The sequence below is a fragment of the Gadus chalcogrammus genome, chromosome 6 (assembly GCF_026213295.1).
Source record: "Gadus chalcogrammus isolate NIFS_2021 chromosome 6, NIFS_Gcha_1.0, whole genome shotgun sequence".
NCBI classification, from domain to species: Eukaryota; Metazoa; Chordata; class Actinopteri; order Gadiformes; family Gadidae; genus Gadus; species Gadus chalcogrammus.
This window is the reverse complement of record NC_079417.1, coordinates 21798976-21814981: the sequence shown is the minus strand read 5'-3', so window position 1 is coordinate 21814981 and position 16006 is coordinate 21798976. Positions and strand designations below refer to the sequence as shown.

Sequence of the window (16006 nt, the reverse complement as noted above, 5' to 3'; positions counted from 1 at the left end):
CAATGCATTTTGAATGGGAGGGTTTCTCAGACAATGTTAGTGCTCCACAGAAAAAAACGAGAGAGAGAGAAATAGAGAGAGGGATGGAGAGAGAGAGAGGCATCAGAAGGGGTGTGCGCAGACAGTACAGTCAGTGCACCCTCTAGTTGTTGTTTTCCAGAGAGAGAGGGAGGGAGAGAGCTCAGTGCATCTAGTTGTTGTTTTAGAAAGAGTATATATCGTTTTTATATTGGTTATACCTGAACCACACTAAGACATTGGTGGAAGTGTTTTGCTACAGATCTTTTTATAAAGATAATTGAATAAAATTAAATTATATAACCTTTGAATAAAAGGTTTACATTTCATTCTGTGCAGTAAAGTCGGACAATCGTGCTCCTGGAGACGATTCAATAGATTACTTTTCGTGAGAATGAGAACGAAGTGTTTTTGAGGTGGTCTGCTGTAAAAAGAAAGGAAATCAGAGTATCCCTTATACATATTTACCCTTTGATGCATTTGTTGTTTTGACACATACATAACTAGAGGGTGCACTGTACTATCTGTGCAAACCCCTTCTTAAGCCTCTCTCTCTCTCTCTCTCTCTCTCTCTCTCTCTCTCTCTCTCTCTCTCTCTCTCTCTCTCTCTCTCTCTCTCTCTCTCTCTCTCTCTCTCTCTCTCTCTCTCTCTCAAACTGTAATAGAATAGGCCTGTCACACAAATGAACTTGGCATAACATGCAAAAAAGAGCTACCAATCACATGGGAACAAAAGTAAAGTACACCTAACAGAAGATACAAAGTCATGGATAGGCTAAAGTCCACCAGAAGACATTAATGATTAAACTTTGTGGAGGCCCCACATTTTTCTTTTATGTAAATGTGGTGGGTGGGGGGAGGGGTGGTCCTCTTTAACTTGACAACGAAGATTGGGGCTGTAGGTTTTAGAAGGTCCTGCTACAGAGACAGTTGGGACCTGAGGAGGCTGTAGGTTGGAGAAGGTCCTGCTACAGAGACAGTTGGGACCTGAAGAGGCTGTAGGTTGGAGAAGGTCCTGCTCCAGAGACAGTTGGGGACCAGGGAGGAGAATGCTGAAGAAGGTTCTGATCGGCTCTCTCGGCGGGGCGGCGGTGCTGACCGTGGGCATCCTGCTGGGTCATTACGCCATAGACAAGGGCAGCCCGGCGCCCAGCTGGTTGCCAGATGTGTCTCGGGACCTGGACGAGAGTTTGCTCCAGGATTTTATGGACGCGGTGGACAACAAGAAGATTGAGGGGTTTCTCAGGTGAGGTCGTCTATGGGGAGGGGTCTGGTGGAGGAAGAGGTGTGGAGGAGACCACCCCACTCCTTACCATTGTGTTTATTCTACCGGTTTGGAAGCGGTTCAGGTTTTCAAGAACTAATTCAATTAATATATATGATGAAAATATGGGTCGGCTTAGCTCAGGAGGTAGAGCAGTTGTCTTGCAACCGAAAGGATGCTAGTTCAATCCCCAGCTCCTGCTAGCTGAGTGTTGATGTGTCTCTGAGCAAGACACTTAACGAGCTGGCTGTCACCTTGCATGGTTGACTCTGCGTGTCAATGTGTGTATTAACCGATGTAAGTCGCTTTGGATAAAAGCGTCTGCTAAATGCCCCAATTGTAATGTAGAAGTAAGAATAGATTCTTTATTGGTTTACTTAACTGTGTCCCAGACTACCAAAAATATTCAAAATAAAAAGCACATCTATTTTCTCTATTCATAGTTTTTGTGCCTGACACTAAATCCTGCACTTTGTAACTTTTGCGCTGCGGCTATGTTCTCCATTTCAAAAAGATCTGAACCAGAACGTATCTTGAGGACACTACACGCCCATTCACCAGTCATCCCTCCAGGGAACTGTGCTCTATAACTGTTGCATTCTGGGGCGCTTCTGACTGACTCCCCCCCCCTCTCCACAGAGACCTAACCAAGGTTCCCCACATGGCGACCTCGGCCGGGGATGAGGCCACAGTCGAGTACATGATGCAGCACTGGAACGACCAAGAGAGTGGCCTGGACCAGGCCTGGAGACAAAATTACGTGGTCTACCTCTCCTTCCCCGACCCAAAGAAACCCAACAAGGTCACTGTAGGTCAGTCAACCTACCAACCTATCTTCAAGGTCCAACGGAGGATTAGGCTAGTCTAACATGACCATGATATATACTATTCAACCCTTTTGTATTACTTTTAATGACAGCTGCATGCATTCTGTGTCCAGACCAACTCTATCCTGTGATAACACCAGACACAATACTAACAATGGCACCCTCCACAAAAATAAGTTCCTGTGCGCATTGATGGAACCCTGTTGGGCTAAAGGTAGTGATGGTTTCATAAATGTGTGTTACAGTGGAGGACTGTAGGTAAATTACAGTTGACATGTGACTGGGACTACCAAGTGTATTTGTTACAGTGGCCCCCAACACAACTGTATTGCACACGGCCAGAGAGCGAGAGAAGAGCTATGGTCCGGACCAAGACGATCCGGAGGTGGTGCAGCCGTACGCTGCCTACTCTCCAGCCGGAACCCCACAGGTACACTCTCGCATCCCTGCTCTAACACCCCTAACCCAGCATCCCTAGCCTAGCATCCCTAGCCTAGCATCCCTACCCTAGCATTCGTAACCTAGCATCTGTAACCTAGCATCCCTAGCCTAGCATCCCTAGCCTAGCATCCGTAACCTAGCATCCTTAGCCTAGCATCACCAGCATAGCAACAATAACCGAGCATCCCTAACCTAGAATCCTTAGCCTAGCATCCCTAGCCTAGCATCCGTAACCTAGCATCGTTAGCCTAGCATCCCTAGCCTAGCATCCCTAGCCTACCATCCCTAGCCTACCATCCCTAGCCTAGCATCCGTAACCTAGCATCCGTAACCTAGCATCGCTAGCCTAGCATCCCTAGCCTAGCATCTGTAACCTAGCATCCTTATCTACCATCCCTAGCCTAGCATCCCTAACATAGCATCCCTAGCCTAGCATCCCTAACCCAGTCTCCTTCAGGATCCTTCCATGCAGTCTTAACCGACAGTGGATGGGTGGGAGAATTATCAAAGGGAGAATAGCAAGTTAATTCCTGAAATAATTATTGCCATGATCATGTAACTGTATTTATACGGCGGGTGGAACGCAACCCCTCATATAAAGTTATAATATTGGTTTGGTTCTGGTTCTGTTCAGAACATTCAGAACATTTCATTTTCTAGTGTTGACATAATAACTTGTAATTGTTGTTGTAAAACAATTAACTTGTTATTGTTTTAATGCATCTCTAAGGCAGAATTCTCTAAACTTGTTGCTATAGAAACGACATATGCATGATTCAGTGAGATTGGCTTATTAGACAGATTTTATTTTATTTTAGTTTGAAGAGAATACCCTTGAGTTTGGTCGAATCAGGATGATTGTAAAATGTCTTTCATGTGAACATAGCCCATAACTACCAAGGTAACGAGAAACATAAACATAAAGATAAGAACAGAGCTTACTTATAACTAACTCACCTGCATGCCATTCTTCTGTGCCACTACGTCATCGAACTCTTCACAGAGGAAGCTATTTAATTATAGGGAAAAATGCAACTATGAATTGTGATCATTAATATATGAAACATACATAAGTTATTGTAATTATCTATTCATAATGTACTTGAATGTCTGCTGGTGTAATGAATGCTTGCCTTATATCATTGCACAATCAATAAGTGTTTCTTATTATGGGAACTGATCCAGATAGAGATAGGCGATCAATGCCCTCAAAGCATTTATGTCACCAGGTGAATTATCTGTTATCTGTTATCTGAACACATGCAGTCCCAGCACACAAAGTGTCTGGGATGAAGGGAAGCTATGCAAGAACAGTTGAAGCCATGCAGATAACAGGTCATTATATGAGCTGTGATACTTACGCTACATCATAAAGCATTGGATAAACTAATGGCCAATGATATGGACTGCCAGTAGCCTGATCCGCCTAGGATCAGGAAAGCCAGATGGGAGGTGATAAATGTTATCTTTCAGATGTCCAAGGTTTCCATGAGATAAGTACTTTGTTTTAAAAGGTTTCTTTATCTTTGATTATACACCATTGTTATTGTCAATCAATTCAATGATTGACAATAACAATGCCATGAATGTAGCTTTTATCCAGGTTTCTCAACCTGTGGGGCTAAGGTACAGTTGTAGAGAATGATTATGAACAATGCACATAAACACATTGACACTAGCTATCTTATGACCATTAACGTTCTTATGCAACATTTCGCACACAGGAGAATGTCATTAAAATCACAGGGGAAAAAGCCTCCTAATAATCTGTCAGGCAAGTCATTAATTGATAAAGATCAATGTTGAAACCACCACCTTTGCATTATGTGGATAATTATTCATTCATGACGCATCTCAAATAGTAATGATATTGTCAATGCGAACAAATGCAAGCGTGTTTCAACAGCTCACCAATGAAGGAGGAAAATGTACTATTTAGTTTAACTAATCTCCCAGCATGCCGAGCAGCGCCTCAAGGCATAACGGAGTCTCTTGAGGCGCTGCTGGGACCCGCTACTCATGTTGCATAATGTGCGCGTGTGTGTGCGTGTGTGTGTGTGTGTGTGTGTGTGTGTGTGTGTGTGTGTGTGTGTGTGTGTGTGTGTGTGTGTGTGTGTGTGCGTGTGCGTGGCTGTGGCTGTGTTTCAGGGTAAGCTTGTGTATGCCAACCAGGGCAAGCCGAGTGACTACATGCTGTTGAACAAGACGCTGGACCTCAGAGGAACCATCGCTATCTGCCGATATGGCGGAGCAGGGCGGGCTGAAAAAGTGAGCAGCAGTGGTTGACAATGCTAGTGATTAACTGGTATTAACTAGTCAGCTGGTGGGACTATTGTTATCAGTTGGATCAGTGGCTCATGACTATCCGGTGAAAGACTCTGACTTACAAGATGTTTTGTAGTGTTTTAGTCCAGTGGAATTACAGCAAGTGTTCGAGTCAACAAGTGACCCTTCATGGCTGTTGCGGTTCTGGATTTAATATGTGCATGATGTAGGCTATGTGTGCATTGTCTGCTCCCATTCTCACCTCTGGAAATCTTCACGTATTACACGTAGTTGCTTGAAATGTGTGTAATAATACGATTCTAGTTACACCTTACAGTAATGTCCTGTAACAGTGTAATTATTGTGTAATAAGCACGAATAACAACAATAACAACATGTAGCTACGTTACGGAACAGCATGTAACTACACACAAACACAGTTTAGGGATTGGCTGCCCGTTAAGTTAATACACATTAAGTACATGGTGTTACAGGTTGTTACAATATTTATTGCGTAAGGGTTACGCTGTCATTCAGTGACATATAAGTCCAATGATGTGTTTCCCTCCTGCTCCAGGCCATCAACGCGGCACCTTACGGGGTCGTGGGCGTTCTCGTGTACTCAGACCCCCTGGACATCAACGACGGCCTCATGTCGGACTCCAACGAGACATACCCCCACTCCTGGTACATGCCCCCCTCCGGCGTGGAGAGAGGCTCCTTCAACACAGACTACGGAGACTTACTAACACCGTACCTCGCCGCTAAAGGTAACACCATACCTAGCCACTAAAGTTAACACCGTACCTAGCCGCCCAAGGTAACACCGTACCTAGCCGCTAAAGGTAACACCGTATCTAGCCACTAAAGTTAACACCGTACCTAGCCGCCCAAGGTAACACCGTACCTAGCCGCTAAAGGTAACACCGTACCTCGCCGCTAAAGGTAACACCGTACCTAGCCGCTCAAGGCTAGGTACGCCCCCCCCCCCCATCCTCAAAACTCATTTTTAATATAAATGGCTCAAAATCCCGGACCCATGACGTCAACGGTCCAAGCAGTCCTCTACTCACTTATATGAGAAAGTAGCTGAGTATTACAGTTCCCCTTTAAAGGGTTAGTGTTTGGACTCAATTTGCTTCATTTTAACATATTGAATCTTTAATAATCTTTTTTTTTTTGCACAGAGAGTACTTACAGAATACCAGTTGAGAATATTACTGGGATTCCACCCATTCCAATTCAACCAATTGGATTTGAGGATGCGTATGTGTTGATCAGGTAACAGTTTGCTTCCATTTCAATTGGTATTGCAACAGCCCAAACACGATTGGCTGGGTATGAATCTGCCTCTGCATCTGATTGGGCAACACAGTCAATTAGGAGGAGAATCTGCTCCAGCCAACTGGCAGGGAGGGTTCAACTGCACCTACAACTACGGCGGTCCCGGATTCAAACCAGCATCTCAATTCAGCAACAGGTATTATGTCACCTGCACGACTTTCCGTCATTCACATGATTCTCAGTACAAAATGACGTTTTTTTTTACAAAAATCAAATCTACAATATAAATATGCGTCCAATCTGTGCTTATTTAAAAAAAAACACAATTTACCATACAGTTCATGAACTAAACACCTACTTCAATACAACCAAATATGGTATATCTAGACAAACTAAGTTCTCTCCTGAACCATCTCTGGGTTTTAGTGACGTGAAGCTGGAAGTCTTCAACTTCGCCAAGCTGAAGAACTCATCCAACGTGATGGGGATCATCCGCGGCAGTGTGGAGCCAGGTGAGGCAGGCACCTGCCCCGCCACAGGCCAGCCCTCCCTTCCTACAGGGACGCTGGCCTCTATTAGCCTGTGCCCATGCGCACTACCGCCGTAAACAATAGAGTGTGTGACATGAACATGCGTGCGTGTGTGTACGTACAGACAGGTACGTGATCTATGGGAACCACAGGGACAGCTGGGTCCATGGAGCGATCGACCCCAGCAGCGGGACGTCGGTGATGCTGGAGGTGACCCGGGTCCTGGGCCACCTGCTGAAACAGGGTAGAGCAGCGACACTAGCACTAGGGCTCACTGGGTGATTCACCGTGTCTGAATGGGTCTTCTTGTTTCCTATATAGTGCAAAATGGCACCATTGTGTAGGGATGTTCGAACTTTGAGTGCACAAATCTGGTTCCCTATATAGTGCACTACTCTTATGCCCGTTATGCAAGTACAAAGCAGTCTACGACTTATTTCCACACTGTGTTCCACAATGCATAGCGCATGATGCTTTCGTCAGCTTTGTCCGATACACCTGGTAACATGTCTGACATGTGTTGGCTTGTTTATGTGACCAGTACACATGGTCACCCTAACCATATCCCTAAATAAGATAAAATAAGATAAGATATACTTTATTCATCTCAGCAGAGAAATGTAGGTGTTCTAGCAGCCATCATGCATACACAAAACACAACACAACACATGTATATCTACATATCCCACATATAGAAAAACAGAATGGATGGTCCATACGCATAAAAAGTAAATAAATAAATAGTAAATAAAAACAATGAATAAACATAAATAGTGCACTATATAGTGTTCACTATGTAGGGAATGAGGGAACCAACTTGGGGGGACACCTTGACAAATGACAAGTTAAGCCTGAAGAGAGCCTGCTGCTGTGAGGGCTGCTTTAAGAGGTCCATGGTGTCCTGTGCTCCAGGCAGGTGGAGACCCCGAAGGTCCATTATCTTTGGAAGCTGGGGGGCTGAGGAGTTTGGCCTGATCGGTTCCACGGAGTACACCGAGGTCAGTTTTACCACACACCATCCCATCCCTGCATTTCCTTTTAATTGGAATTGTGTTGAATTGGTTGATTCGATACAGCAGATACTGTAAAGAACTTATAACAAAATACATTCTTTTCATATTTGATCTTTAATATTTAACAAATTTTGTATATTTGGCTCATATCTTCTAAGCCAAAATCACTGTTTTTTGCCGATTAACACTTTTACTATTATACCAAGAAATAAGGTAAATTAATCTCTTGCAGGTGTCGAGTGAATGCAACATTTTTATCTGCTTATTTAACCCCTTGAACTTTTGATTGATAAAATAATCAATCCATGTATTAATATGGTCCAACCCTAGTAATGAGCCAGATTTGAACAGATGGGATTGATAGCTGTGAACTATGTGCTGACACACACATCCTCTTCTGTGCCCCACAGCAATACTACACCAAACTGAGTGAGCGTACTGTGGCTTACATTAATGTCGACATAGCTGTATTTGGTAACTACTCCCTTTCTTTTGAAAAGTCTGTTTGGGAATCAAATAATTATGAGGAACATTGGGTATTTTCTGCCATTTTTCTTTGAATAGTTCTGAGCGGAAACTCTTTTTCTCACCACGATTTTGATTTAAACGTAAAAAAATAAGATGCATGTAAAGCTCATAAAATTCTTGAACAAATGATTAATCTAACGTCTATTTCAATAAATAAATAATATTTAAAGGAGAGCCTCTGAATGACAGGGTCCTTTGCTGTAGCTCTGATATCCTTAGTGTTATATGTAGTGGTAATAGACTCACACAGAACCTCTGTTTAGCCAACGCCACGCTCAGAGCCTCAGGCATGCCCTCGGTCCAGAACCTCATCTTCACAGCCGCCAAGCAGGCAAGTTCACCCAACAAGCACAGCATTATCAACATTAACACCCTCTTCCTCAAACTCTCTCTTTACTTTGCTTTAGAAACACATAAGGCCATTGTTTACTTTAGGAATACACTATTGGCTTATAAGGAAATCTACTGCTCCAAATGGAAGCCCCTACCAACCGCAGACAGATAATACCTATACCTGTCTTTATTTGTTTAGGTTAAGGCACCTGGACTGGAATCCACGTCAGTTTATGACAACTGGCTCCGATACTCCAACAGAACCAGCCCGGCGTATGGAACCGTTCCTAGGTATTCAGTCACTGATCCATTTTGTAACTATGCTTTGATTGTCATGCTTTACTAATATATTTAATGTTTAGCAGATCAGTTCACACCCATTGTGATGGTTGATTATGTTTGACAGGGTCGGGTACCTGACTGGAGCAGGCAGTGATTATGCTGCATTTGTCCATTACCTTGGCATCACCGCCATGGATTTCTCCTACACTTACGACCGGGTAAAACCAAAACACAGCATGAAACGCAATTCAGCCTTTCAGCTCTTCTGTTTCGTGCTGCAATTCTAAGTAGACGGGAGGAAAGAACATGTGAGATGATCCTTTCAGGAAGCATCAGCTAATGTTTAGAGATGATGAAAAAAGTAGAGCAGAACCCATTCTGTGGATTAAATCTAAGGTTAATCTGCATCATAGTCTGAAGGATGGCCAAAGTCAATATTCAGAAGCAACAAATTCAAATCGACTGGCAACATACTATAACTGGCAGGGTTCGAGAAAGGGTAATCAAAATAAAGAAACTCAAAGAGAAGGCTTGATTGAGAAGGTGTGAAAAAACAGGCATGCGCTCATAGTTGCCTAGTAACGGGGACGCTGGCGAGTCTAACGCCGCTCTGTATGGCTTGTTTTTATTCAGTATTCCAATATTTCTCACGATTGCATTGAACATTTTGTCGTTTTTTTTGGTCTTTAGTAGTTTAGCTAAGTTTACTTGTTATATATAGTCACTTTTCGCTATTGTCAGTGCGCCCGTTTTCTTTATTTTTACGTGTTTTATACGTGAGGTCGTACGTTGGTGGACGCTGTTGCCTTTTGAACGCTGTTGCTGCTGCTGCTCACCGGAACGTCATTCTGAACATTATTTTTTTCGCGATTTTCTTTTTCTTTCTAGTCTTTTAACTTTTTAATCAGTTTTCTTTTGCTTACTTTCAACACCTTCTGTCTGAAACCCTTCTGGACCTCGGATCGGACTACAAAGTTAAGTTAAGTAACTGCGTCAGTTTTCTTGATTTATTTCTGAACGTTAAACGTCTGCGTGTTTTGTTTGGTGTTTTGTGCGTGGAGTCGTGCAGCTGTTGGTGGATGACACCTGCTGGCCGGCTAGACTGCTGTTAACCCCCGGCGCCGTCCAACTGGCTTCCCCGTCTCCAGCGTAGCTACAACCGGCTTGCTCCACTCCTCTGCCTCCGCCGTGCTCGCTCTGTGGCTTCACCATAATCGCCTGGATCTACCGCTGGCTTCTTCCGACTTCACAACCTGTGGATTTTAACCTGTTCCTCTGGATTGCGCTATGTTTGACTCTCACGTAACGAGCGCATCTCTGCCGCTCCGTTACTCGGTAACGGAGATGTTACGTCTACGGATCTTCTCAAGGACCCAACCACCTCAGCTTGCATCCCACCAGGACATTCTCAAACGACCAAAATACATCCACCGAGGCTCTGGACGGAATTTTCAGTACACTCACACCAGCAACAAAAACATCCGCTCCTTCTGGTCCACTGGGCCCCGCCCCCCTCCTCGCACAGCCCGTACGGTCAGTCCCGTCAATCACAGTGTACTGTTCCCTCTGCTCAAAGCAACCTGCTACACTCCACTCACCTGTCTGAAACTCTGTCTGCTGAACACCAGATCCCTCAGTAATAAGGCCCTTTTGATAAATGACTTTATTGTTGACCAGAGCCTAGACATTCTCTGCCTCACTGAGACCTGGCAACAACCAAATGACTTCTCCCATCTAAATGAAGCTGTCCCACCAGGTTTTTCTTTTATTAGTAAACCCCGGGTTAATGGGAGGGGGGGTGGCCTCGCTCTCCTCCATCGTGATAACATCAAAGTCACCACTGTCACAGTCCCCCTTCATTCCTCCTTTGAATGTCTAGCTGTAAAACTCTCAGGCCCCAAACCCACTATCATTGTCACCATTTACAGACCGCCAAAACCCTCCGCCGTTTTCCTCAATGAATTCTCATCACTACTTACATCTGTATGTGCAATGTCCCCCACTGTTATCCTCCTTGGTGATTTCAACATCCACATTGACAACCCATCCTGTACTTTTGCTAATGACTTCACATCACTTCTGGACTGTCTTGGCATCACACAACATGTCAACCTCCCAACCCATAACAAAGGTCACATTCTGGATTTAATCTGCTGCACTGACATCACTCCCACTAACCTTGATGTCATTGATTTCCCCATCTCCGACCACAAAGCTGTACTTTTTGACATTCATACCCAACTACACAAAACCAAGGAACAACGGACCATCTCCTTCAGAAACATCAAACTTATCAACACCACAGACCTCTCCACCATGATCAGCTCCTACCCCAACCCTCCCCCAGCTTCCTCCCTGACTGACCTGGTGACTCACTACAATAACTGCCTCTCCTCCTCCCTCACCACCCTGGCCCCCCTGAAAACCCGTTCAGTCTCATTCACCCACACTGCTCCCTGGTTCACTCCTCATCTGCGCCAGCTCAAAGCCACTGGTCGTCGACTGGAGCGACTCTACAAAAAGACTCAACTCACTGTACACCGCCAAATGTATTCGGACCACCTCCATCACTACAAGAATGCCCTCACTACTGCCAAAACCTCATACTACTCCAACCTCATCAACACTGGTACAGGCAACAGCAGAGTCCTCTTCTCAACAGTCAGCCACTTACTTCAGCCTCCTAAATCTCTCCCTCCAGACATTTCCACCACCCAATGCACTGCGTTCCTTGACTTCTTCAGCTCTAAAATCAACACCATTCACCAACAACTGGCCTCATCTCGCACCCCCTCTGATGACCCACCCTGGATGATCACCTCTGGCCAACCTCTCATCAGCTCCCTCTCTGACTTCACCCTAGTAACAGAACAGACCGTTTCAGAACTCATCCGCAAAGCCAAAACCACCACCTGTCAGCTCGATCCTCTTCCCACCTCCCTTGTCAAAGCATGTCTTCCGTCCATCTCCCCCATGATCACCAACATAATTAACTCCTCCCTCACTACTGGTACTGTACCCCCCACTCTCAAGCTGGCTGCCATCACTCCCATCCTGAAAAAACCTGGTGCTGACCCAACTGACCTTAACCATTACCGGCCCATCTCCAATCTCCCTTTCATCTCCAAAACACTTGAAAGGGTGGTTGCCGCACAACTACAGTCCCACCTCGACACTAACAATCTCCACGAACCGTTCCAATCTGGCTTCCGTCCAAAACACAGCACTGAAACAGCCCTAGTCAAAATCACCAACGACCTCCTCCTTGCAGCCGACTCTGGATTACTCACCATTCTCATCCTCCTCGATCTCAGCGCAGCATTCGACACCATCTCCCACCCTCTGCTCCTGGACCGCCTAGCTGGTATTGGGATCACTGGTGCTGCACTCTCCTGGTTTACATCCTACCTCACCGGCCGTCAACAATTTGTTCAACTAAGCAACCACAAGTCTGGGTGTTCAGGTGTCTCACTGGGTGTCCCCCAGGGGTCAGTCTTGGGTCCACTCCTCTTCACCACTTACCTCCTCCCGCTGGGCACACTCCTCCGTCACCATGGGGTCCATTTTCACTGCTACGCTGACGACACACAGGTCTACATCTCCACCAAACCCACCGCTGCCATCCCCCCCACTTCCCTCATCACGTGCCTGGAAGAGATCCGGAGCTGGTTGAGCAGGAACTTCCTGAAACTCAATGGAAACAAGACCGAGGCCCTGCTCATCGGATCCAAATCCACCCTCACTAAATCACAACACACCCCAGCTCCACTCATAATTATCGATGGATTCCCAGTACCCTTCTCCTCCAAAGTCAAGAGCCTCGGCGTCATCCTGGACAACACCCTCTCATTCGCACCCCATATTCACAACATCACCCGGACTGCATTCTTCCACCTCCGCAACATCGCCAGACTCCGCCCATCACTGACCCAATCCAGCACTGAAATCCTAGTTCACTCATTTGTCACATCACGCATAGACTACTGCAACGCCCTCCTCACCGGACTCCCCACCAAACTCATCAACAGACTGCAGATCATTCAGAACTCAGCCGCCCGGATCATCACCCGCACCAAATCATCTGACCACATCACCCCTGTCCTCATTCAACTTCACTGGCTCCCAGTACACTACCGCATCCAATACAAAACCCTACTCCTCACCTTACAAAGCTCTCCACAACCTAGCCCCCAGTTATCTCTGCGACCTCCTCCAAGAATACACTCCCTCCCGCTCCCTCCGCTCAACCTCTGCTGGACTACTATGTATCCCCACATCACGACTCACTTCAATGGGTGCCCGGTCATTCAGCTGTTCAGCACCCAGGCTCTGGAACTCCCTCCCCCACACATAAAACAGTCAGACACCATTACAACCTTCCAGTCACAACTCAAAACTCACCTGTTCAAACTCGCACACAACGTCTAACTGATCACTGTTTTGATTGTTTTTTTTGTTTTGTTTTGTCTTGTTTTTGTTTTATTTATTTCTTATTGCTTATGTTTACTTATTTATTTATTTATTTATTTTTTCCACAATGTCTTGTTTTTTTTTTTTTAAATGTATGATGAATATATGCTCTGTAAGGTGACCTTGGGTGTTTTGAAAGGCGCCTCTAAATTAAATGTATTATTATTATTATTATACACTCACATCGACAGACAGGTGATCGCACCAGTCTGTCGAAGCTAAGAAACCAAGCATTGACCGGCCATCGGCATTAACATCATGCCATGAAAATGGGTTTATTCTACAGACCAAAACCAAGGCCCGGATATACCCCGCCTACCACACCGCATACGACACCTTCGACTACGCCTCTCGCTACATAGATCCTGGTGGGTGCCCGCACGCCTACATCACACACAGCTGTACACATCAGAACACCAATAACAAAGGCATCCAACTAGTTCATTATTTTATCTCTAACAAACTTCCATTGATTCCAAATGAATACATCTCTTATGTAACACCAAAAGAGACTTTTGTGTCCACCCTCCTGACCCTTCTCTACTTCCTCTACGCCCCCCCCCCCCCCCCCACCAGGATTCACCAGTCACCAAGCGGTTGCCAGGACGGCAGGGAACGTCCTTCTGCGATTGGCCGACAGCCTGCTGTTGCCGCTCAACGTCAGTGACTACGCGGAGACCCTGGAGGCGTACCTGGCCACGGCCCTGGAGCTGCACCAGGGCTCTGCGGCCCCGCCCCAAATCGCGCACGGTGGGGCGGCTCAAAGGAGGGCTGAGACAGAGGGGGTCACGGGGTGTAGAGTAATCCCCCGCTGCAGGCCCCTACACAATACGCCTGTTAACCGACTGGGAATGATAAGAACGTGACAAGAAGAACAACACCTGAGATGTGTAGACGCTTTTTGACTGAGAATTTAAGTAGTAGAAATGTTGATTAATATACACAAATAAATGTAAAAAGGAAAGACAGTAGTACAGGAATGAGTAATGGTCATGATAGGACTGAGTTAGTCAAACTACTTTCAAGAACTGGTTCCATGGAGCAGACCTTTACCATCAATCTTTATTAGTAGAGTCCTGAACGAGTTCAGATGATGGAATACCGTTTTCTCATTTCCTCAGCAATCGTTTTTTTTTTTGAATCTGCGGGTGGATCTGGTTTCCCGCTCGGCAGCGACACAACTCGACCAGATCATCAAAAGTTCTGACCTGTCAAACGAGATGTAGGAGAAATACACTTCAAACGTATTCAATTGCACACACATATGCAAACAATTTAAAAAAGCACTAGAGCAACCTAAATGGATACAAAAGAATATACATAACAAATATTACAAATCGCTTCTTCTTCAGACCCCTAAAGGTCCGTCGATCAACGACCAGCTGAGTCTTCATGGACCGAGCCTTTTCCTGGGTACCCCCAGGGCCCTGTTCCCTGAGAAGTACGGCTTCAGGTGAGACCGCGGCTCACACAGGACTCCCTGGCTCACTGAAACCCGACCTCAAACTGGTCCAACACTCTTTGTAATGAAACCCTGAATCGAACAACAGTTCAGCAAGAACAACATCCCTAATAGCAGCTTTTATACCGTCTGGCACCCAATCACAGGGTGTTGTGATGATTAAAACCCTGATTAATGTGTGTTATATTCTTCTCTAGTGAACAGCAAATGAAGTCCCGGCTATGTTTCTGAATTGGCGATGCTGCTGCTGCATTATGTTTCCCACCAGGCATGTGATCTGGGCTTCCAGTAGCTCTGGGCATGCTACCTTCCCTGGTTTCGCGGACGCCTTTGTCAGGGCCTCGTCGTCAGGGCTGGAGGGAGACTGGTTCAGAGCGCACCATCAGATCTCCATCCTGAGCCAGGCCATCAACGGGGCCGCACACATGCTGATGGATGGGTTCCAATAGCAATATATTTAGATATATTTTATAAATATATATAAATAAATAAATAAAAGAGAGAGAGAGAGAGAGAGAGAGAGAGAGAGAGAGAGAGAGAGAGAAAATAACAGGCACGGCACGTCAGGCTATTGTGTGTTCTTGCTGCTCTCTAGAGGTGAATAAAAACCACTAAAGTGTTTTTAAAGGTAAACACTGAAGTGATGTACACTGTCAAACTCGCCTGACCTTTTCAAATAGAGGGGTTTAACTTTAGCCATTCAAACAGAACACGATTTGATCAGACCCTGAGATGACCAACACAAAAGGCAATTGGAGGGGGAACAAACCTAGCACTGAAGAACAGGATGTACACACAACACACCTGCACTTTCTCTCTCAACACACCACACTATAAAATTACTTTTGTGAAATTAGATATGGTTCATTCCCCAAACGTTGTTGTATGACCTAAAAATATGAGGATATATCTGAGTCAATAAAAATGAATCAATTTTGGCATGTGTAATTATCGTACAATTAACAATTCCATATTTGCCTTCATTGCGTGGAAAGTGAGGGAACAAGTGAATGAGTGAACGTGTGAACCGAATCGAGCACAACCAGAGAATGCTCTGGTGTAGCGAAAGAAACCATTTAGAGCTCTGTGGTTGGTTGGTACACATTGTACCCCAGAAGTACATCGTGTACGAGGGGGGCATCTACGTCCTGAACCGACACCATCAGATTCATTTCTGCCGGCTCACAACGCCATAAATCACACACCTATCTGTGCACATTCCACAAGTCCCTGATGGACACACATCGCGCACACACACACACACACACACACACAGTTCCCCAGTAAAC

The 16006-nt window shown here is 45.4% G+C and overlaps 1 protein-coding gene across 1 annotated transcript; it reads left to right on the top strand.

Moving 5' to 3' along the window:
- Window positions 1-885: 885 nt before the first annotated feature.
- naaladl1 (N-acetylated alpha-linked acidic dipeptidase like 1) lies at window positions 886-14384 on the top strand (the record flags this gene model as incomplete). Its single annotated transcript, XM_056593296.1, has 17 exons — window positions 886-1264; window positions 1922-2094; window positions 2418-2539; window positions 4699-4818; window positions 5393-5585; window positions 6003-6096; window positions 6191-6295; window positions 6526-6611; window positions 6754-6873; window positions 7542-7627; window positions 8053-8116; window positions 8434-8501; window positions 8703-8794; window positions 8910-9003; window positions 13542-13623; window positions 13832-14005; window positions 14377-14384. Coding segments are annotated over exons 1-17 (1878 nt in total), but the record flags the coding sequence as incomplete, so codon positions are not given.
- Between the last annotated feature and the right edge of the window lie 1622 nt (window positions 14385-16006).